The sequence below is a fragment of the Balearica regulorum genome, chromosome 14 (assembly GCF_011004875.1).
Source record: "Balearica regulorum gibbericeps isolate bBalReg1 chromosome 14, bBalReg1.pri, whole genome shotgun sequence".
NCBI lineage: Eukaryota > Metazoa > Chordata > Aves > Gruiformes > Gruidae > Balearica > Balearica regulorum.
In genome coordinates this window covers 8,997,695-9,022,097 of record NC_046197.1, presented here as the reverse complement: position 1 = coordinate 9,022,097, position 24,403 = coordinate 8,997,695, and the positions used below count along the sequence as shown (strand labels likewise).

Sequence of the window (24,403 nt, the reverse complement as noted above, 5' to 3'; positions counted from 1 at the left end):
CTCTGAATGAAAGAGGATATGTTTGCCTTCCAAGGTTACCTTGACCATTTAAATTTGAGCAGAATCTATAACAAAACTTACAAAAACTTATTACCAATTCTCTAACTATTTCTACTTTATGGTATTCACACAAGAAGGTGGGTTTCTCTCCAGAATAACCCCACTCAGTGTTTGAAGTTTAGAAACAATTCATTTTCTACTTATTATGAATAAAGACAAGTAGTTTCAAATTTTAGGGCTTTTCTGTAATCTTAATGACAAAAACCTATGCAGTAAAGCTCTCCTTCTACTCCATTATTGTTTCACGACATATTTTCTTGTAGCTAGTTTGCTATTACTGGAATATCAACTGACACACAGCAAAGTACTTAAACAACTCCAGACCATTTTGTTTCAATAAAAACAAATGTTCTATCTGTTCCAGTAAACAGGAACATACACTCACCCTAGGTTGGCTCTCATCTAAGCAAAACTGGATTTAGAAGATTTTGTAATGTGATTTTTTGTAACGGGCAGAAAATATAGCACCTGGCAACCCAAAACTCATCCATAAAGACTTTTTCTCCTTAAATCCAGGAAATTCACAGTACTCTTGCCCAACTGTTATTTAATCTAAGTATCAAATACTTGATTCTGAACAGAACTGATGATTATGTGAGTAATTTAGATAATTGATATCAAATACAGAACTTACTAAAAATGGATGTTTACTTAATAGGAAGTCAATTATCACAACATAAAGTGATTAGAAAGAGATTAGCAGTTGGAGTTAAAACCTAAGGCATAAAGAGAGTAGAAATAAATATTTAAAAATTAAAAGGAAGAAAGAAAATAAGTAATTGGAAAGTGAACATGCCTGGATGGAAAAAGAAAAAGCAGGGATATTAAAGAGAAGGCAGACAGTAAAGGAGAATGTGGTTAATTTTAGATTAGTAAATCATTAATAGTTTAAAGTTTTCCTCCCACCGGGTACAAATAAGAAATATATGGCATTCTTGAAAATACACACGCAGAGAATACCCTCTCCCATGAAGATGACTTACACAAACATTAACATAGGATGTAAAACTACTCAAATGCCCCCATCAGATGCAAGCTGCAGCATATTGGGCTGTAGAACAGGAATGGAGCCAGCAGACGGAGCAAAGTGATTATGCCCTTTTACTCAAAACTCATTAGACCGTGTCTGGAGTACTGCATCCATGCAGGGGAAGACAACGATAAACTGGAGTGAGTCCAGTGGAGGCAACCAAAACAATCACAAGGCTGAGGCACGTTGTGTGAGGAGAGGGTGAAGGAATGGGGCTTCTTCAGCCTGGAGAAGGGAAGGCTTCAGGGACCTAATGCAGTGTTGACCCTGCTTTGAGCAGGAGGCTGCACAAGAGACCCCATAACATCCCTTCCACTGCAATAATTCTGTAATTAGCTCTTGGCTTTCAGTCTCATCATGTATAAATACATATATTCCTTGCATGATGGATGAAGGGAGGAAATATAACCACATAATCCAGTGGTGTTTCACAAATGACTGTTGTCACAAAAAAACTGTTGGTCACTTACACACAGTTGTTTATTTCCTCTGTGTGGCTGGAAGTAGGTAACAGAGCAGAACGGCAGAAGGATATCAAAGGCAATTTCAAAAGTTTTAGTTCATAAACATTATCTTGCATGCTATTTTTCAGATTTAAACTCCAGCTAATCACTATAGCATCTGATCACTTTGCATACACACACAGCTGGAGTAGCAAGTTTTGTCCCTTCTCCTGGAAGTAGTTTGGAGAGTTTTGTCTGGTTGGTTGGTTGCAATGGCAGGTCTAATTTTGATGCTAAGTTCCTTCTTCCATAAAATGGAAGTGGAAACTCAAACATGTCCTGTGTATTACACTTTTGTCAAGAAGCTCGCCAACTATTACATTAAGGATCCTTAAGCAGAAGGTCTTAACATTCCCATTCTCCTTTTTGTATGAATACAGTGGCCAGTTGTGAGAGGCAGCAAAGGAGCAGATACTTAGATGGAAGAGAAATAACAAAGCAGGAAAGAATATGAGGAAGTTGTGTGTGTGTGTGCATGAGTGTGTGTGTTTCTCCTCTGCAGAGGGCTACATCAAAACCTCCTTCAGTGAAGGGCTTTCCTTAATTAAAGGTATTTGGATCAATCCGGTCCAGAAGATTTTCCTGCTGCTCACCCTGCTATTTTAAGGACTCTTCCAAAGTCCACTGGAGTCCTTGTGAGCCTTTACAAAGGCTTTCAGAGACTCCTACTGACTCCAGTGGACTCTGAATATCAATATCTCAGTGATGTTCTGGCCAGATACTCTGCAGAATATGTGAAGACAATTAATATGGCAAATTGTTTCCCACAATGTTCCCTAATTTCATTGAGGCTGCTTTACTTACTTTCTGTGCAATAAAGCATTCATTATAAAGAACCAGTCAGACCCTAAATGAAATTAGTGTTTGCTAAATAAAATACTTCTTAATTCCTTTTTATGATATTTGCTGTTGCTCAGTGTATTTCCAAACTGAATAGCTCTATCAAGTCTGGTGAGCGCAGTCAAAAAACAATCAAAACAGATCAAGTTGTTTGAGTTTCTGAAATATTTCTCATTCTCAAATTGTGGTGGACACAGGCTTTGCAAAAACTTCATTGGTGTCTAAAGGTGCAATCAGAGGTAAGATTGTGGTGCTATGTTTAATAAATTACAGGGTTTAGTGCAGAAAAATAAAAGGGAATAGAAAATATACATTCCCTTACAGTGAAGCTATTAAACATGAAGCATCAGGAGAGTGATCAGTTTGAGTAGGGAAGTCACTGTGGCTACTCACAGCACTAATAAATCACTGAGGAGATAATCATATGCAAAATTTTCCAGCCATTTTGAAAAGCAATCTGTATCAGTACAGGGAAATATTTAATCTGCTTATCAGACTGCAATGGGAAAGTAGTTGGAGATTAGGGGAGGAAGTAATAGTCTGATGTTTAGAGAGTGTCTAGTAGGCTTAGCTTTATCATTTTATCAAGGTACCAAACTAGCCCGCATTTGTTTGCTCCTGACGTTAATTACAAGGTAAAGCATGTGTGCAGTTAAATAAAAGGTATTGTTGTTAATTCCAAGAACAAGGTAGGGAAAAGGGTAATGTTAAAAATATACAAGCTAATCAAAATATTTTTCATATCTTTATATGGTGAAAGGCAGTGGAGCTTTGCATAAGAGTCACCAAATTAAACTATATTTAGAAGTACATGACATGTATAGCGACATCCATCTAAACCACCTCCTGGATAATAAAGAACAGCTTCTCTTCTCTCTGTATAGAAAACTCAGGCTGGGATTCCACCCAGTCAGGAGGGACTGAACAGAATAAGTGCCCAAATAAGTATCTGTCTCAGACATTCCATTTTTCTAACAGTTAATCCTCAACCAAACTAATGGATATATTTACCAAGGGGATCTAAGACTACAGTGTCAGTAGGATTCCAGTCCTGCAAATGTAAAACTCTGCTGGGCTGCCAAAACTTAAGCCATAAAGTTTTCCTGATTAACATTGTTATATTCTGCAGAGTTAATCAGAGAAAGTAGGATTAGAAGGGATCTGAAGAGGTCGTTCAGGGTATCCTCCAACCCAAAGGCTGGAACAGCTACACATAAATCAGTAGATGTGTGTCTACTCTGTTTTTAAGAACCTCCAGGGTTGGATTTTTACACCCTTCTTAGGCAGTATGTTCCAGAATTTTCCTGTCTTGGAAGATAGTAAGTGTTTCCCAATCCATAAATTCAGTTTGTCTTGCTACAATTAAAATCACTGTGCTTCATATATTTGCCACTGTGGACATGGAAAACAATTTAATTTCCTCCTTCTTTGCAGGTAACTTCTATGTTTTTAAAGATGAATTGCCATGTGTCTCCTCAGTCCTTTGTCCTTCACCATGATGAAAGTTGTATTACAAAACTACTACCTTTCAGAGCATCTGTAGCTTTTGGTGGTGGAGGATCCCTTCATTAGCCATGGATCCCTTTGTAGGTGGAGTTTTGCTACGATCATCGCATATAGTCTGTGTAGGGCCAGCAATGTATCATCATGTGCATCAACCAGTTTCTGCTAATCTCAGGAAATCTTGAATTCTGCTTTTCCTTGGGTGGTAGCAGGTAGCGGGACCCACCAAGCACACTACCTGAATGCACTGTACTACCCACTGTGAGTTCTAATGGTTAGGAGAGTCGTGCCAGGTCTCATGGTTCTTTTCCTGGTAAAACAAAAACTTTTTGGTGAAAATTTCTACTGGTGAAAATTATTTAGCTCATGACCTTCAGCTGATTGCTTTTACCTTCCCCCAGCTCAGATGGCCCACTGGTAAAATCAGGATGGCATGAAGTCAGGATGACTGACAGGTGAAAAGTGCTATCGGAGAGCAAATGAACCATGCTCCTATATGTGAACGTATTCTCACCAGGACTGCAGTGACCTCTCTTATTGCTAGGGCCTTCTTGGAATAATTGTCTACCACCTGATTTTTTAAAAAAACCTAGGAAGTAATAATGCATTATACCATAAAGAAAATTCATAGATTAAATCAATCTCCCTTCAAAGCAGTTGCATATATATCTCTCTCTATGTCCTGTAGATTTTCAATTGTTACAGTATGAGACAAAGGCAAACCAAATTATCTGGAAAAATTCTATAATTACATACATATATATAAAAGGAATATATATTCTATATACATATAGAGAGAGAGAGACGAGTTAAGAATTCAATCCAGTTTTAATACATCAATATATCAGTCTGAAATAAGAGCAATTAACACACCAGTCTATAAATCAATGGCTTATTTACCAAATTAATATTCCTCATTCAGAAAAGCATGCTTCCTCACCTTCTTGTGAAAACTTAATCTACTAGTTTGCATAGAATTTAAGAGTCAAGCAACACTTGCATTGTGCTGTTTGCAGAACCAGGAGAAAGTGGAGAATAAAGTAGTGTTTAATGATCAGTGTTTTCATCAGGTCCTTGACACTTATTCCTGAATTTCTTAGTTTCAAAACTTTTCCACTATTTTAACTAAATGCTGATCTTTATTTTTAAATCACACCACCACATAGCTTTCCAAACTGGTCTATTTCCAGATTTCCTGTTAATGACTCAGCCAAGGTCATGATAGCTTTTAAATGGCTGACTGGGGCTCAGTCATTTTTCTAGAACCAGGTCTGAACACAAGGTGCCTCTGTCAGTCAGGGCTGCTATGAGGAAATTCTCTGCTCTTTTGTGTTACTGCCCTTTAATATAAAAGAGGTTTGAAAATGCTTGCTGCAGCTGCTGAAAATGGCCTGCTGTCATTTTTTTCAAATGGCATTTGAAAAATAGATCATCATGGAAGATAAGCATAAGCTTCTTACCTTTTTTCCTTAAGGAACACATACTGTAGCATTTACTCTGTCCATATTTAACCTGCCTAAAAATATTTAAATGTGGTAGAGGAATGTCCTGTAGATTTTCAGTTGTTACAGTACAAAGGCAAACCAACCGATCTGGACAAATTCACCACTGCTCATTCCACATTCACACATAAGAAAAAATGGGAGCTCTTTAGCCACTTCACGAGGTTTACTCGGCTTTAAGAGCTAAAAATCATTTATAGTTTAAAGGAGTTCCAGAAAACAATTTAAGAAATTTATCAGTATGAGCTCCAAAAAGTACCTTGTTGTACATAGTCATGTTTGTACTTGTTTTGTAATGTCACAAAGCTTCTCTTTTCCCTAAACTGAAGGGAAAACATTAGCAATTATTATTTACAAAATGAATCCTGAAAAGGTTTGCAAATGTGCATGTGGGAGATTTTGGAGCATCTTCTTCATCTTGGCTGCAGTTATAAGCTTAGATCAACTTTTCCTAGAGCTTTATAAGAATTTGACAACCATTTAACAGTTTATTCCACAGAATCACATGAATTGTTGCTGAATCTTTCACCAAAGAGTACGTAACACTCACAAGACACAGTGAAGTGCTTGCATTGATTTATCTGTTGGAAATGTATCAAATACAGTTCATAGTTTCTCAGGTGTTAGACATGTACTCTTTACTTTCTGCAGTATCAATCAGGTCAGATGTAAGATCTCCATCAGATGGACAGAAGTGGCATTGGTCAAACCCCACAAATCATTAGCAGCAACAAAGTACTAAGGGACGTGGGTTCAACTTAGTCTTGCACGCAGAGTAAAAGTCAGTAACGTGCAGGAGTCATGAAAGAACTACTATGAACCTTGTAATTTAAAACCTCCATTTTAACCTTAAGGGCTAGCATGTTGCTTAGCTCCAAGACAACAGGCAGAGCTAGTGCTAGCTGGCACCATCCCAAAACACTGCCAGGGGAAAAAAATCTATTATTCTGGATTCACAGGATCTTTTCTGACTCCTACTGCCCAAGTGCCGGGGAGGAAAAGTCTTTCCAGATAGCTGGTGCCATCTCAGCATCTTATTTTCTCTTTTGAGCCAGGCTGGGGATGAATTGAGACACTGAGGAGGGCAGTGGATGGGTGAGGAATGACACATACTTACCTCCCTTTGGCTTGCTTGTGAGCTAAGGAGAGTCAGACTCTACAGTCAGCACCAGGCCAGCATTGTCGTCTAGATAAACAGCAGTATCTGCTGTGGCACATAAGAGCTATTTACCCAAAAAGCTAGGAAGTGCTTTTGCATAGTTTGGAGGCCCAAGCCATGGCCTCTGCATTGCTATGAGATGGGAAATATGCCTAGAATCATACCCCTCCCCACTAAGGCATCCTGACAGTCACAACTGACTCAGCTGCTTTCACAGCCCAGGGAATCTGAAACCACTCCAGCGTAAAAGGTCACCCTTCTCAGAGATGTGACATTCAGGCTTGAGTGTCACCTTCCATTTGAAAAACTCTTCAAATCTAACTCCAGTTCTTCATATAAGAATTCTCTCCTCAATCCCTGCTCTCTGATTATTTGAGCCAGACACAAAGGTGTTTTCCCAGCTGGATAACATGAATGCCTGTTCTGCTTTAAAAATGTCATACATTCTTTTATAAAGCCCCATTTGCTAAATTTAGCTGATCAGTTGCATGTTTTTAATACTAAAAGTACATGAAATGGATTTCCCAGTATGAGTTTTTTATTTGGGCAGCTTCTTTAGAGAAATTATTTGGTTGTGAATGGAAGAGGAAGTATTCATAAAATAACGTCTTTGTTTGGGTTACAGCATTTTTATGAATGCCTGAGATATGGGAAGTACCACAATTAACTTCAGGTTTCAAGAGGTTTGTACTATCATAATAATCATCTAGATAAAGGGGGTGATGTTTAGGAGCTGCCAAAGAATATATTAGAAGTTATAAGGTAGGTCTGAACACACACCTTCTGAGAAGTCTGGGAATGGTTAGATCTTTTTCTTCAAAAATGACATGTGAAAGCTCTTTGGAGAAGGCACAACCTTATTCCAGGTGTGCATTGTGCAGCAGCTTGGACAATGGAGGTTTGATCTTTCATTGGGATGAATAGATGTTAGTGCAACAGATGTGTACATATAAACACAAGGACTACTATTTGTTTTTTAATTCTACATTAATTATGTGATCCTTTAGCTTTCGGATGGTAGAAAGCATTTCCTTATTAGCTTTAAAAATGAGAAAAATAACATTTTATTACCAAAAGACCAAAAATGAAAGCAACATGCATTAAAGACTTTTAATAAACAGATTCCAACAGTGATCTGATGGGACATTTACCCTTCCTAAAGGCAGGCAAACCAATTATCTCAGATATTGTCTCTGCTTGTTTCTTCTGGACAGGATCTCTGTTTTCAGCTCTGAAGCCCCCTGAAACGATCTTCAAGGTGATTTTTTGGCTTGGCTACTTTAACAGCTGCTTGAATCCAATCATCTATCCTTGCTCAAGCAAAGAGTTCAAGAGGGCTTTTATACAGATCCTAAAATGCCAGTGTCACCGTCGAAAGCAGTTGGGGTGGTGGGCCTACAGCTACAGGAACTGGAATCGGTGCTCCTTCGAACACCCTAGGAAGGACTCTCTGGAAGATAGCGGGAGTTTCCTAAGCGGCAGTCAGAGGACATTATCTTCAGCATCTCCCAGCCCCGGCTACCTGAGCAAAATCACTCACCCACATATGGAGATGTGCACATTCCAGGAATGGAAGAACTCCAGCTCTTTCCTGAGCCCCTTACAGGAAGGCAGCAGACAAAAGGACCCATGCCAGTTCTTTACCTTCAATCTCTTAACAGAGCGCAATGGACATGTTCCTGCTGGCAGCCAAGCTCCCAGCGATGGGGACCATGAGGCCATGTGTGACACACTGAATGGCAAAACCGACTGTAGAGCAAACATGATGCTGGAATGAACAGATTCTGAACGGTCTGTCCTCTTTGTACACGAACCTGTTTCACATTTAGCCCAGGTGAAGAAATGGACCTTTGCACAGTTTCTCAACATAACACTGGAAGGAAGCCAGAGAGGAACAGGCAGATTTTTGTCACAACAGCAGCAAAGTTTAGGGGCTAACCATATTCCCAGTCAGTTGCCAGAGGCTACTGAAGCAAGAACAGAATGCAGGGAAGGCACCGCATAAACCCAGGGAAGTGCACATCCAATTATTCCAAAATGTTGTGGAAGTGCTGTGGAACAGCCAAACACATATGTATATAGAAAGAATGTATAAATATGGGGGTGGGCAGGGGAAATGTGTATGAATGTGTGCGTGTGCATGTATGTGTCTGCATTGTATGGATGCCTGAGAGTGGAAGTGAGCAATGAAGTGTTGTTTGTACCTCTCCAGGGTACTAGTTGCCGCTGGTTTTGCCTGTAAATTCTTATTGTTGTACTTCACTGTACATTAGCACTTTAGAAATGGAAAAGAATGTCAAAGATTAAAGTCATTTCGCAACAATTTAAACACTTTCACCTATTACTATAGGACAGGAATTCAGCCAAGTTCCCTCATCATGATTTTTACTTAAAAATAAAACACTCATAGCGGTTAAGTTTGCCATTGTAACTCCTAGCATGCTCTTGAATCTCTCTGCAGTTTCTTCCTTTCCATGATTCCCACATCACCAACATATGCAACTCTTCTATCCTTCACCATGTTCTTTTTTGAAAGTTTGAAAATACCATCAATGATGAGAGCTCACAATCTACATTTCAGCACACTAGTAAGTGTCCTGTAAACGTTCAGGCTACCAGAGGATCTGATTTCTAAAAGCAACACGCATAAATCACTCCAAATACCTCATAAACAGTGTTGTGGACAGAGCACAAAAGAGCACTGGCTCCTGGAGGCCCAAACCCCAGCCTTAGGACAAATGCACTGAGCCCCTGGTTCTTTCAGCACACTTTGAAAATCATATTGCACATTTAGAGGCCTTTACTTTGCCACTCAGATAAGAAGAGAAAGAGTCAAAGCAATGGAGTAGCGTACGTTTCACTGTCATAAATATTTTTCAGCTCAATAATATACTACTGTAAGAGAAGTCCTGAGAATATCTTCTAGGACATTTTAGGTCATGTTTGGAAGTTATTTTCATCTTTTGCAATTAAATGTGAATCATGAAACTAATGACTGACTTTTTTACATGAAGTGGTACAAACCATGAAAATTGGTATTTACTCCTTCCTCCAACTGAGACCTTCCTTATTAGGGATTTTAATGACTTTTTTTTAAAGCTTGAAACAGAGAACAAACCATAAACAGATGTACTAAAAACACTTAGGGACAATTTAATAATGCTAGGTCCTAAGGGAGACCCATTTCCTTTTGTTTTTTTTAAATGTATATTCTCTCATTAAGTTGACAGGGATGGATGTGGCTTGTGGTTAGATGAAATATCCCCCAGTTCAGTGAGCAATGATAGGGAAGTCATGTTCCAAAGTCTTCCCATGGTCGTATGTTATAGTAAGAACCACATAAGTATATTTTAAGTCTTATCCTGATTCAAGTTATGGCAAATCTCCTAGTTTAATAATTCCATTTGGATTGTGGAGAAGGTCATAATTTCCTCTTAAAAGGACAATGCTTATAAAATTTAAAAGTATTATAAAATACTCTTGTTGCTCATACATTGAGCTTGCCACAAAGAATATTCTATCTAGCTGTGATATACTGGTATGAAGCTATCCTCTTCGGGCCTGTAAAAGGCAGAGAACTGTATTTCTAACCTACTGTAATAATTTTTGGAGGGAACCTACAGTAGTCTGTCAAACACTTCTGCGTTTTGTAAAGCCGCTTCAAAATTACTGTTAATTGGAAATAAATTTGTTTAATCTAATCACCTGACAGCACACTTCAGGTAAATTTTTACTCACAAATGACTTGTATAGTGTAAAGTAAATCCAAGTAATGTTATCCATATTTGAGAATTTCAAAGTGATACTGCAAAGTTTCAGAATAAATAGCATTCCATTACTCTAAAGCCTTTAACTATGTAGCTCTCAGAGACTGATCATTCTTTTAATTAGTTTCTACTCCAAATAAAGGCTGTGTGATCTCTGATTATCATTTAAGCTCCTCAAACAAAGACATAATTCTCTAATTACCTACAAAATCATATAGGCTTTTATCCCATACTCAAGTGACCTGTGAGTACTTATCATCTTTGTACATTTTTACATACAATATCACAAAAACTGCAAGGAAGGTTCCCTTACTGCTCTTTTTAAAAAAAAAAAAAATCTATGAAAAGAGAATTTCATTTTAGTACTGAAAAAACAGCTTTCTCTAAACACTGTAATTGATCAGGAGGAGAAGATATGCATTAACATCATGCTAGTCCATGCCATTTAGAATAGCCAGTGCCTCTAAACTTATGATGCATATACCAAAATCCTCAGAGATTCAAAAACTCCAAGACACAGGTCCCACAAGCCTTAAAAAGTGGAGAAGGCATTCCACAGGCAGAAGCAATATTTTTCCTCAAGAGTTACACTGATCTTCTGTAAGTTTGAGCTGGGAAGGCTGCTGGACTCTGCAGGGACAGCAACACAGACTCATCCACCCCTGCTAGTTTGCCTTCCCTCACAGCCAGCCACAGCACTGCTGCTCTGCCTGTGTCCTACCCAGCGTGGGAGGCACATCTGAGCTGCACACAAAACACGTGGCTCAAGAGCCACAGGATCTCTACCCTGTAGTGCTTCCCTTCCTCAAGCCCAAGTCCTGCAAGCATGGTAAGGGCAACCTCCCTGGGGACATGATTAGGTTATACTGCCTTTCCAAGAAGACAGGAGACTAAGAGAGGCTCTGCTTTGGGATTTCTGATACTAGGGAAAACAAGAAGGGGAAAAAAGTTTATTCACCATGTTGAAGCTGGAAAACAAGAAGTTGGAAATAATCGCAGGCAATCAAAACAAATACACTCTGCCATTTCTAAGACAAAAATTTAGATCAGGCCCGTTTTTTTTAGCATATTCATTAGGCCACATCCTAAGGGATCATCTCATAGAAACCCTAGCATAGACAGATGAAGGAACGACAAACTGTAGGCTCCAACACAGCAACCAGGAATAGCAAAAAGTGAGAACAAGTTCACACTATACCCGATATATACTTCAGATATTATTTTAACAAACTGTGTCTCATTCTTCATCATTATCCAATTGAATTTTAAGACTGGAGAGCTTACATCTCGTAATTGTAACAAATATAAGATGGAAGGATTCCTAATATTTATTTATTTCTCTAAAATACATTTCTCCAAGCTTTTTTCCAGGTCATGTACATATCTGCCATACCAGGCTCTCTATAGTCATGCATGATATTACATAACTTCCCACAAACAAATAGATGATTGCTCTTCTAAGCTTTTTACTTTTCATCTCATGAATTCCCATTTTTGTAGGGTCCCACACAGCCTGTTTTTATACTAAGCAATGCTGTACCAGTGGGGACCAATCCATGCCAATATGCTAAACTATGTAAGACTTCAAAAGAGTCGTGTCACATCTGCTCATAAGCTGCCAACAACACCTACTTCATCTCCAGCCACAGCTTCAACAAAGGTACAGGCAATAAAACTGACCGTAAAAATGAAGAAAAAAAACCAAAACATGGATCTGAAGGAGGGACCACTAAGATTACAGAGGAGAAAGTCTGATATGCCACCTTAAAATATGAAACCCTTGCAAGGCCACCTGACTTCTCTAAAACAAATCTATTCTAAATACCTTTATTTTTACCACTGGAATCTTCTACGACCTCCACCAGGCAAAGCCAGCCCAAATGAGGCCATACAAATCACCCTCTTCCCTTTGTTAGTCTTTCATTTGTTGCAATGTTTTCCTTTAAAGGAAAAACTATTTGGGTCAGGGCATCATCATCAAACCTTGTGGGACAAGCCCATATTAGCCCATATTTTACTACAGCCAAAATTAATTTGACAAGCAGAACATCCACAATCCAGTGAGATGGCAATTGGCACACGATGGTGGTCTATCAGATGCAACTATACTCCATTGTGCATATTTTTATGCATATTAACAGACCTTCTGATGAACCCATTTTGTGGGCAAATAGATTTGCCTCCAAAGAGGAGCTGCTGCCATTTAGCACAGAAGGTGTTCATAAAACACTGCGAATTTCTCCAGGTTAAGCTACTGTGTGGAGCTTAATCACTAACTAGGGGCTTGTACAAAGCTATTCAGTTGAGAGGCACAGCTGTAATGGCTCACAGAGTATTGTTACAGCCCAGCTGCACATAAATTAAATCCATTAGGCTTCAATGCACTCAGCTATCATAAAAGTGCTTCTTATTTTTAAAAAGAGTTATGATAAAATCAATCCAACTGAATGAGACTGAAACTCTAGAGCAGTCTATATTCTTTACTCTTTGGAAATGCAGTTTTCTATTATCTTTTCAAATGTGACAAGGAGAGAAGAGGAGACATTAATATTATAAAGTGCAGTTCTAGTTTGGAAAATGTAAAAATAGCAACTTTCTATTCAACAGACATGCTCTCTGCTCTCAGTTTCTGTGCTTGACTTTCTCCTGATACAAGTGAGCAGAAAATGCACAACACAGGAGATGATAATCCACAGCAGCTATGGTATGAAAGTATCGGTATACTAACAACTGCTTATTCCTGTTAGTGGCCACAAACTAACCAGCTCATTCTGACAATAAGCTAGATTCTTTTTTGATACACTCAACAACAGACATGCTTACCTTTTTCCCAAACCATGCTGGCAATGCTATGGCTCACACACTTCATAGGGCAGAACATGGTATCACAGGGATGATGCATCAGACGAAGAAACGCCACTTTCATCCTGACATGGTCAAAAGGAAATATTTCAGAATATAAAGACACATCATGCTAGTTTAAGTCACTTTAATGGAACCAAAAAATGTTTCCACTCACTATGACTTTTTTGGGACTGGAAGGGATACTAGTTACTGTCCTCGTGATGTGTTATTTGTGCAAAAGGTAAGTCATGATTCCCAAGATAGTAAAAATACCTGAAGCAGTAATCTGGTGGTCAGGGTACTAACCTAGGAAACTTCCAGCCTCTGCCCTAATGACTGTTTTTATGTTTCACCTCCAGGCTGTATAATAATCTGCGCAGACAGCGCAAGGAGCAGAGAACAGTACTCCACCCTTTCAGATGGCTGTGCACAGCACTGTGGCATGACATTCCCTCCCCCTTGCACAATGCACCTTGAGGTGCCAGCTATACAGTTGCATGGCTTCTACAGGAAAGATCCAGCAAATTTTTCTTCAGGGCTTAAGGCAGTCCTTAGAGAGAAGAGAAAATTGAACCCATGAGTCCTCTTATGGAATGAGTGATATGCTAATTGCCATTCTGTAACTGTTGGGCCTCCTCTGTTTTTTTAAAAAGAGTGAGCTTTACTCTTCCCTGCAAAGAACAGTTGAAAGTGCCTGCTCTCAGCAGACAGATCTACACTGTGGATCCCAAGTGTTTGGAGATACCTTCCTGCCACACGCAGCAAGGTCCTTGGACAAGGCACGGTTTCAGGATGCCTTCTGTCCTCCCAGCAATGTCCTAGTACATGCCAGCAGGCCGCTTTCAGCTTAGGTTCTCCCAGTTAGTCTGTATTAGATCCCATTGTCAAACATCTAACTCCATGCATTGCACACAATCTACAGACAACGGTATTTTGCTGTCTTTTGTTATCACCCTAGATAACCCTTATTTATGCAGGCATATTTTTTCTTTTGTCAAATATTTTTCCACATACTTGTCTTACAAGAGTTTAATACTTTTTAGCAGACCTATGTATAGCATTCAGCGAATATGTTAAGTATGAAAGAAAACCTCCAAAAGCTCACAGGAGAAAGAGGAACAGCTATTTTACATTTAAGTGGCTCACTGGAACCATCTGCTCAGCTGACATTACAAGCAGACAGAAATGATACATCTTCTTAAGCTGTCTCTATCCATTACTTACTATTTTAGGTTTGTATACTTACACATGCAAACAGCTCTAAACTCACTCATTATTCTCTTGGGTTGTATAATTATTGGTTTGCCTATGAAATGGAAGAGAAATTTCTCTCTGAACACACAGTAATCAAAGCATCATTAACCATGCTTTCTGTAGTAAAGTGTACAGAATTTTTTTTACTCCATTCTCCTGCCTGTGTAGAGACATTTGTGCCAGCCAGCTGAGAACAAGCATGATGTTCACAAAGTTTATATATATTGGACAGTGTGTAACACTTCCTGGGAAACAGAGAATGAAATCTAGATATAAAAATTATGTGGTTTAGCCTATTCATAGAAAATTTTGGATCCAGGAACAGAGACCTTATTCCAATATATTACACAAAGCTGCTTTCACCTTTAACTGTAGATGAATATATGAACATATATAAAAGTTTGCAAATAACATATTGCTCATTATCTTGCATGAATCTTTACCCTGGTATTTTAAAGAAATGAGGTTCACACAATCATTCTGTCTGTCCATCTGTCAGCTTCCTTTCCCATCCTCTTCTTACTAGCTTTCGAACTTCTTCATTGATTTCTACCAAATTGAACATGAAGTTAAATTAAGACAGATAATCAGTTCTGTATTATGAAAATTTGTGGCTGAATAGAGGGAGGAGACCCAAATTAGCACATCCTCTCAGCAGAAGACCTCTATAAGTGTGTTCCTTGACCAATTTCAAAGCCTGCTGGCTACTAAGCTTGTACATGCTGACTAGCTAGTCAGCTCACACACAGCCCAGAAGCAGCTAAGCCACATGCTCCCATTTGCCCAATAAGACCGGGCAACGTGGAGCAGGGCATGTGGGAGGACAGCATGGAAGACAAATGAGGGTGCTGAGAATACCAAGTGAAAGGGAGAAGTGTTAAGAGATAAAGGCTGCAAATCCATAAATTAGCCTTTATTCATCCTAATGGTCACAGGACAACTCGTTATACCATGTTTATCTGATTGGCTTATAACTAAAATGAGGAGTTAAGTGAAGCCCTCCTTAGAGAAAAGCAAGACTATTATGTCAATTTCTGTCACTACAACATGGACAGATGCCTCTGCATTCCTCTGTTGTCTTGCCTTGGTTGTAAAAGCGTAAGGTTAGGTTCAATTTATACTCAGTTGAAATCTATGGTTTGGCTTTTTCCTATAATATATATAATTTTAGGAATATCACATTCAAATTTGAGCACGCAGTTCTAGTAAGACTAATCTGAAACAATTCTTCTGCTTTTTAGTCATTCACAATGATATGCATATTAGTGATTTGAATCAAGCACTGGATTAATGTTAAAGCTGCATTTTTTATTTATTCCTGTAACCAGTGTATTTCATAGAGATTACAAACGTGTCTCAGTCACTTCACTTTTCCTTTAGCACCATTGAGGGTGTGAGTTTGACACAGGTGTAAGAAGTAGCATGCCCCAAATGAAAGTCACTGGTAGGGCATGCAATCCCACTAGATGATTTAGTGACTTCACTACAGCAAATCCTGCTTTAAATACTGTAATGATGTGAATTGGCATAGTTTTGAGCTGAAATGAGACAAATTCATTTACACTGGCTGAACAATGAGCATCCTGCCTCTACAAAACATGTAAACAGTGATAAAGGCAAAGAGTAGTCTTAATGAACAGGTTAGACCCTTATTTTATACCCTGTGAACTTGAGTCAAACTGATGAAAACAATGGAAAGCTTGAAAAAATACTGGGATAGGTTCGTTGAGATAAGTGGAAGGTGACAGGGAAAGGAAATCTGGTGGTGTTACTGGGAATTTCTTATGTCAAAATGTATTAGCTTGACCAGTGAAGAACATGCTCCCTATCTAGTAATTCCCATGATCTTTGTAGGACTCCAGCCAAGAGATGGAGAAAAAGAGAATGGATGTTCAAAATTAGTAAGAATCCTTCACAATTTCTTTAATAAGTCAACCTAAAAAGCGGATGTAGTAAAACTTTAATTTATAGCTATGATTAAATAGCCTTTAATTGCCTATTTCACAATTTCCTTTAAAATGTTCTTTGGGAAGCACAATAATTTGATTCCACTGAGACTCATGTGCAAATGTTTAATTCTAGCAAAGAACCGGAACTTTATATGACCTCTGGAAAATGGTAATTATTTTTACTTTGTTTGATTTGTTGAGCTTTGGTTTCTTCACTGTGAAGATCAAAAAAGCTGTCCCAAAAAGTAAATTTAGCATATGCTCTGAAGCCTGAGGTACTTATGGAGCAGTTTATCCCTCTTCTTCTAGTTAGCTTAGAGTCCAGTCCTGCACTAATGTAAGACAGAGGAGATAAGCCCTGATTTCATTAAGAACTGCATCAGTTTTACAAGAAAAGGAATGCGGACCTGGCTTTGAAAATCCAACATCGCCATCTATTGGATTTCTATTCCGGGTGAGATTCACAAATACTCTAATCCAGAGTTCCCTGGATTTTACACACCACGAATTCAGCCTCTTTAAGAGTAAATTGGGAAGACTTTTTCTTAAGGCAGCAAGAGAACTTAGACATCCTATCTTTGATTTCAGTTAAGTCTCTTCCACAAGTGATGAGTTTCCAAAGCTCAGTTTGTTTTGTCAAAACGTTTCTTTTTTACAATAAAATCCATGAAGTAAAGCTGTTTGATTGACAGCTTACAGAAAAAAAAGTCAGCTAACTAAATTCTGCAGATGCCTTTAAAAATCCTTTTCTTAATTTTAAGTACATAAAGTGGCAATTTGGTTTCCATAGAAATTCATGTGTCTTGAAGTTTTATTCCATTTTATTTTAAAAAAAGAGATAATGCTGTTCAGGCAACTTGGGACTAGAACCTATATAAAAAAGGAAAGCTGTGAAAAGCACCGCTTCTTTTGACTGAAACCTTCCAGATGTAACATGCATTCTTTTAGCAGAAACTCTTTCATTCAGTCTTCATTTCTAAAATAATTCACCTCTTGTGCAAAACACGAGTTTACTATAATAATAATAAAAAATAAAAGCGAAGCTATTTTCCAGAATGCTGAGTTTTAGCAGCACAAGATGTCCTCAGCTGCAGTACATGGCAGTTGGCCAATCTGTGCCCTTGCTGTGAGTGCAACGATTCATATGCACCTTTGCAGTGCTGTTAGCGTACCCATACTGCACCCAATGTGGCTTGACACACCTTAACATCCACATTAACAAACTCTTGTTGAACTCCTGCTCGCTCGTTTACGTTGTTCCTATCTTAAGCAGCACAAGTCTGATTTGTTCTCAAGGAATGCACACTTTTAAAATACATCAGAAGTTACCAGCAGCAGATACTTTATAAACTTGAGTGTAAATTAGTCATTTTCACCCAACAACAAACAACTCCTGCTTTCACAACTGGGTAAAAATGAAGAGTCCAGCCGAGGGATCTTAGTGCAACATTTAATTGAGAGGCAACAGAGCAAGCCCAAAACAGGTTACAGAGAAAGGATCCTTTTGATGTGCAGAATTCATAACCCCAATTTGCTCTAGTCCTGCTGTGCTCCTCCCGCAAGGCTTAGACGTTCTGTGAAAAACAAGAAGCATGCATATACATTGCCACCCGTGGGCTCTACCTTGTGAATCTTCTGCTGTAAATACTAGTATTTAAGAATGTCTAAAGACTGCAAAATTCAAATGCATATCCTTGTAGACTCTGGCTGCTTGAATCCAGGGATTCAGTTCTGTCTGCTGGCAAAATTTAAGCCTCCCTTCAGGCTCACATTTGAAATACCTTAACACCTTTAATATTGTATGAAACCAGAATGGCATGTGAGACTAAACAAGTTTAGGATCATCTCAAAGTTACATGGGAACATCTGCATATTCTTGAGAAATATAAACATGAAATGTTCATCAGGGGAGCTCAGAACTGGAATAACTCAGACTTCATGAAAACATTTAGAAAAATAATGCAACTTTCTGGAGTGAAATATTAGAAAACTGTTATCCACAAAGACAAATGAAATATGTGGGTATCTCAAGTCTGCAGGGGGGAGTGTGAGCTTTAACAAGCAAAGAGGTGGTTTTATTTATCACAAGACCTAGAATGTTTTAAAGATTATTTTTTCAAAATGCAAGTACATCTTTTTTTATGCTCGGCTTTCTTGCTTTTTCATATAAATCAAGCAAATTAACAAACACATAAAATTCATCAGTAAAGTGTCACCCAATGTGTCCTTGAAATCACTGTAATTATGCACACAGATTAGATGCCTAATTGTGTGCAGAGCTGTCTTGAAAGCGTGGCCATAAATACTGGAGCTACAATCTCCCAGTGTGAGATTTAGTTGCCAGGTATTGTTCTCAGGAGTTTGTTCAGGACAAAGTCATCTGGCCTGTAATATTTAAACTATTGTATGTCTATTGTTACATTTTATGAACATTTTACACTTGGACTCATTGTCTTTGGTCTTGCTAGATGTTTTAGTGAACTGAAGGATATTAGGCTATGAATGTCTGTAACTTCATTAAAAGAGCAAAGCCATTTCACCAAGTGTCAATTAGGCATTGCTGCAAAATAGGGAGTAACTATTATGAATTTTAAAAATATGTGGTTTTAACAATCTGAATAAAATGTTCTACTCCCAGTTGCCCTCTTGTCTTCTATAACAGTATTAATAGTTCTAAAAGGTAGGCGAAATCTAAGTTTATCTTGAAAGTAGTTAGAAAAAAGTATTTGTATACAATCTAGCAGAAAACTTTCTTGTCAGAAAGAAAAGAATATAAAACTTCTTCCACATTGGTCCTCTCTGTATTTCTTTCAGCACTACTGAGAAAGCTGGAGTCAACACAACATTCTTCACTCCCTGCAGCTTTCTTTTGGCACACTACATTGTACTTGAGTCTGTTGATCACACCAGATAACATCATCACCAGCACGCTGTGGCTTTGGGAAGAAACAGGAAAAAAACTGGAAGTTCTTGCTGGAGGAAAATATTGAGATATAGACTCTTTCTCTGACTTGACCTCTTCAACTTACACCTGGCTCAATAAAAAGTGGTGTAGTGGTAAAGTGTTCCACTTGAGGTACCCGGAGAGGTAAGCCCATTCAAAACAAGAAGTAAATCTCAACAATACAAGCTAAGGATTCCATCACTGAACTCTTATCCAAACATATCTACTTATTCAGGATTGTATGTTCTTGATTTTTTCAACAGGTGTTCACTTAAACAAACATCAATGCTCTGAAAAATCCCTTAGCACCAAGAAGATTAAACAAATGATACCGAGTCGTCATTTTTGTATATATACAATCTCCAGCTATTCATACACTTCCACTTACAGCAGTGAATTAGAGGGTCTAAAAGACTGATTAAAGCAGTAACATGTTTTGTGTTTGAACAAGTAAGATTTAGTTGTAAAAACTGGCAACTGCCCTACAACTTCTGGGGTAAGTGTTTCTTACTAAACGTTTGACAATAGTGTAAGACAACTTGTTCTTGTCTTTTCCAAATATGAAGTAACTGATGAACACAACACTCCCATAAGGAAAGTTAAAGTGTAAAGAACAGAAAGTGAGACATACAGACAGTAAGTCAGTACGTGGTAAGCTTAAAGACAGAAATCATACGCATTGACTACACTGATACCTAATGAGGGGTTAGAAAGTCTCTGCCTCTTCATTTGCTAGCTGGAGGTGGGCAGAGAGCCTCCAGTTCTCCTGGTGGGTGTCTATTCCCCAAATACCAGTGAAGCCTCTGGGATTTTACTTCAAGGTGACCCTGAGGAGCAGTTCCACAGGAGAGAGATTCAGACGTTCCCTGAGCTGCAGCTTGCTCAGAGCTACCTCAGGCAGACCCAACAATCCCAAACAGCAACTGTGAGGCTCAAAGGTCACTCTGCTAAAAAGGACTCCTGGGGACAACCCCATCTTTATTAAAGTGGGACCAAGGGAAAGCTTGCACTTCTTGCTAGATCTAGGGTAAGGATTCATAAAGGAATAATCACCCCTAAATGAGAACGGGGTTCTGGGGTGTTGCATCTGTTCCCCTAAGTTGTGTTGGGAGAAACAAAATGCTGAATAGACTCCAGTTATAAAGTGCCGGGAGCCCCAAAGTATCTCCAGATCAGAGGAGATGCAGGCAGAAAATTTATGATAAAATTTTCTACTTTTTTTTCACAGTTCTTCCTATGAAGTCAATATGGTGGTATGTTTCATCAAAGTTGAGGAACTCTATTTAAAAATGTGATGATAAGGAAAAACTGTCAGTCATTTTGGAATAGTAAGCCCATGGGATAGGAGCCAAAGGCAGCAGATAGATCTTGGAAGGTGCACAACAGGACTGGCCAGGGACTGGAGTTGGAACTCCATTCCTGAAAAGCAAACATTCCTAGTCCTGGCTCCCACTAAGTTGGGAGCTGTGTGGAAGCTAGAAACCCCTGCCTCACATGGAGGCAACGTAGCATCTTGCCACTGATCAGCAGCAGCTCAAAACTTCTAGTCAAGTCCAATTCCTGTAGAGTTTTTGCTGGCAAATAAACTCTTTTGGAAAATTTAAAATAAAGGTTAGCACACCACCCTGGATGGGTTGCTGTCCCCTGATGTCCAGTATTCTTAGCAGTTCAATTCCTTCTGGGGATGAAACACCGTAACTTATTCAAACCTCTGTGCTCTTTGCACAGCCAGAGGAGATTTAAATAGCATTTCAGCAAATTCAAAACTGCATGGATTGATTTTGTACCACAGCTGTAATTTCCTTCTCCCTTTTCAAATGACATGATACTTAACAGGATAGTGTGAAGGTTCAGAAATATTTTCTGTAAGTCAGAATAAATTACACATTACTAGTGGAACAGCAAAAAGGCACATTTTTGTGGGCTACATCATTGCAGCTGGGACGTTGCAAAATGCTGAATCTACTTTTTTATCCAGAGAGAGGAGAAAAATCAGCCATAGAGCTCCTGTTTGCTTTCATTGTAACGAGCCACGCTCTTGCCAACTTACTGCAAAGTGTTCCAATCTCTCGTTAATACCCACATCCATCTCTGGCATGAACACTCATCAGAAATGTTCATTTAGAAGCAGCGGTCAAACAAATGAAGACCAAAAATGAATTTGGCATCCAAATCTTCAATTTCTACCCCAACTTTGACATGCCAAACATCCCACAGGCCCTTCAGGCTTGAATCAAAGCCTGGTGATGTCAGTTAGAAGTTCAGAAGTCAGGACACACCTCAAAATATTCCTAAAGACGTACCTTCTCCTCAGCACCCTCATATGGGATAGATACACTTCAGTCCACTATTGGAGTTCTGCCAGGTTTAATACTTTCTTGTATTTTAACAGTGGTGGCTGGTAACACCAAAATAGCTGATACGGCTTCAACAGTCGGGGTATTTCCCCACAGTATGAGGGGAAAGAAGAAAGGGAATCACCCTCTCAATAAAAGATTGATTACCTTCTGGTTTTAAGAAACCGTGTTCTCTGAGGATAATCCTTGAGCCTGTCCTACTGATCAGAACAGATTCTACCTAACCCAAATCTGGAACAGCCTATATAGTGCAGGAGCTTTTTGGTTGTTGTCAGGTTTTGATATTGGGGTATTTTTTCTTAAATTAGAGCATTTCTGAACTTATTTAGAGGAACATTTTAAACTTTATCTTTCATCAGAATTTGCTTACTGAAAAGCTGTTTAGAGCAAGGAAGACCTCATAAGAATGTGCCTTAACTGCCTCATGGCTTGGCATAGTGATGTTCAATAAAAAGGCATTGCTTCACATGCCTTTAACTTCAAAACTTGTGAAAATTCAGTTTTGATTCAGAATTTGGGGATTAACATTGGCAGGGTACACGAGGAATGCATGCAAAACAAGATGAAAGGGAGTTTTCTTCCAGTGCTTGACTAAATAGAACTGTTTTCCTGTGTGCCTGGAATAGAAAAACCAAACCTGAAGTCTGTACTGGAAATGGCCAGTACAGCTACCACGTGCACGCTAAATAGTCAACTCACTAGATAAAGGAACCACAAGGTAAAGTAGTGCTGGTAACAGAACCTGAACCAACATCACTGATCTGCTGCTGTAGATACAATCCCTCTTTAGTCCCTCTGCCATTAACTTCCTATTTTTTTTTTTTTTCAGCTGCTTATATTTTCACCCCAATTTATCTTTTCAAGCCAGGTTGTACTTGCTCAAGACTGCAACTGTCCCACTACCCACCCACATCATCCCTAGCGGTAGGTACCCTGTGCTCCTTTATTTACCACACAGCCCCATCCCTCAACAGCTTCCTGGCGAGCCTGAGCAGTGCCCTTACCACGCATGGACTCCACCATCCCAGGGACTTGCCATAGCTTTAATTGTGCCTGATCCCCTGAGGCACGCCCGGGGCGGCAGCCCCCAGCCTCCCGCAGTTACCTGCCCCAGTGCTAACGGGACAGCTTCAAGGTGTAACTTCTAACCTTGTAGTGAGCCCAATCAACTACCAGAGAGCCCTTTCCCGGTGCTGTGCCAACGCCCTGCGTTAAAAAACTCGACCTCGGCTGGGCTCGGCTCAGCTGGGCTAGGCTCAGCTCCCGCCCGCCCTCTCCCTGAGGTGAGTCCGCGAGACACACCAAGCCCGCGCGTGCCACCCTGTCCCGCGGCGGAGCATCGCCCACGCGCTGCGCCTGACACTCCCCCACCAGACTGCAGATCCCAGCAGCCTGCGCGCGGCCTCCTCCTATTGGTTGGCGGCGGCAGGAAGCGACCTGCGGGGTGAAGGGTGAGGAGCGGGAGGCGAGCGGTGGCCGGAAGGGAAGGCGCAGGTCTGCCCGGGGCTGGGGGGCGGCCTGGGCTGGGCCCGGCCCGGCGGGAGGCAGCGGTGTCTTGGGGGGCGCTGGCCGCAGCCCGGCCCCTTGTCTCAGGGGGCGGGGTGGGGCTGAGATGACAGAGCCGGGAACGGCTGCCTGGGGCCTGGCTCTGGGGGGTGGCGATGGGGCTGAAGGGGAGCGCGGTGCAGGCGGGGCCTGGGGCGGCGGCGGGGGGCTCGCTGCACGCAGTCCGCGGGGGAGGAGCGGGCCAGGGTACGTGAGGGGCTGCTGAGGCCTGCAGGTAGGCAAGTGTGTCTGACTTCAGTCCCACTGCGAAGGAAGAGCTGTAGCATAGTGCTGTGCCGTGCCCGTCCTGGGAATCTGAGCTTGTGAGTTAACTTATTTATGGGAACAGTGTACTGGCCCCCTGTCACTCTATAGTGCATAGAAAAGGCATGTACAAGGTGGTTCCTCCCCTGGGGGATAATAGTTTCCCTGTGGTGATGTCAAGGCTACTTTTGTTTGCTGACAAGGCATTTATGTTATGCTTATTGAGGGTTATTTCTTTCTAATTTCTAAAAACATAACCCCTCCAAGGAGTCCAACATGGAAGAGTTTAAAGATGCAAGTCCACCTGAAGAATTACTTGATCACTTAAAGCTTTCTGATCAGAAGTCTTCAGAGACTGACCCCAAAGATGCACAGAATCCCCAAAATATTGAAAGTGGATATGCACCATCTTCAGCCAAAGATCCCACAACAGCAGATGAGTGTTTCCATGACTGTCACGACTCCTTTGAGGCAAATGAACCTATGCTGGATGATGAAGGGAATTTACGGAATGATGAGAATAGCTCAAGGAAGCAGACAGAACTAGATGAAGAATACTTACTAGAACTAGAAAAAGATATGCCAGAGGAAGAAAAACAGGTAATCCAAAGTACCAATGTTGAATATAAAAAGATACATTTTCAGTGTCACATTTTTGAACAGACTGTGACCATCATGAAAATGGACCTTTAAAATTCTCTTATGTCTAGTCTAGTTTTACTGTTCTTAACTTCTTTTGGGTAACATATTTTTGTTAGCTTTCCTTGGTATTCTTAATCATCACATTCCATTGCAGATTTTTTTGTCTGCTTTCACCACTGTGTAAGGTTATAGTGACTCAGAGAGATTATAAGAAACAAAAATCTCCCTGTTTCATATTAC

The 24,403-nt window shown here is 39.9% G+C and overlaps 2 protein-coding genes across 6 annotated transcripts in view; both read left to right on the top strand.

Annotated features, from left to right (window-relative positions):
• The window catches only part of ADRA1B (adrenoceptor alpha 1B), a 29,687-nt gene extending 10,222 nt beyond the window's left edge, over positions 1–19,465 (top strand). Inside the window, exon 2 of one of the 2 annotated variants that reach the window (XM_075766271.1) lies at positions 19,226–19,465. In XM_075766271.1, coding sequence (XP_075622386.1) covers positions 19,226–19,401 — 176 coding nt within the window. In that variant the 3' untranslated portion in view covers positions 19,402–19,465. Of the gene's footprint in view, positions 1–7,811; positions 10,299–19,225 lie in introns of those variants that run through there. The other variant, XM_010309502.2, reaches the window with a different exon arrangement.
• A 3,661-nt stretch (positions 19,466–23,126) lies between these two features.
• The window catches only part of TTC1 (tetratricopeptide repeat domain 1), a 32,869-nt gene continuing 31,592 nt past the window's right edge, over positions 23,127–24,403 (top strand). For 2 of the 4 annotated variants that reach the window (XM_075766197.1, XM_075766201.1), the window contains exons 1-2: positions 23,155–23,206; positions 23,789–24,121. In XM_075766197.1, coding sequence (XP_075622312.1) covers positions 23,798–24,121 — 324 coding nt within the window. In that variant the 5' untranslated portion in view covers positions 23,155–23,206; positions 23,789–23,797. Of the gene's footprint in view, positions 23,207–23,477; positions 23,581–23,788; positions 24,122–24,403 lie in introns of those variants that run through there. The other 2 variants (XM_075766199.1, XM_075766200.1) reach the window with 2 other exon arrangements.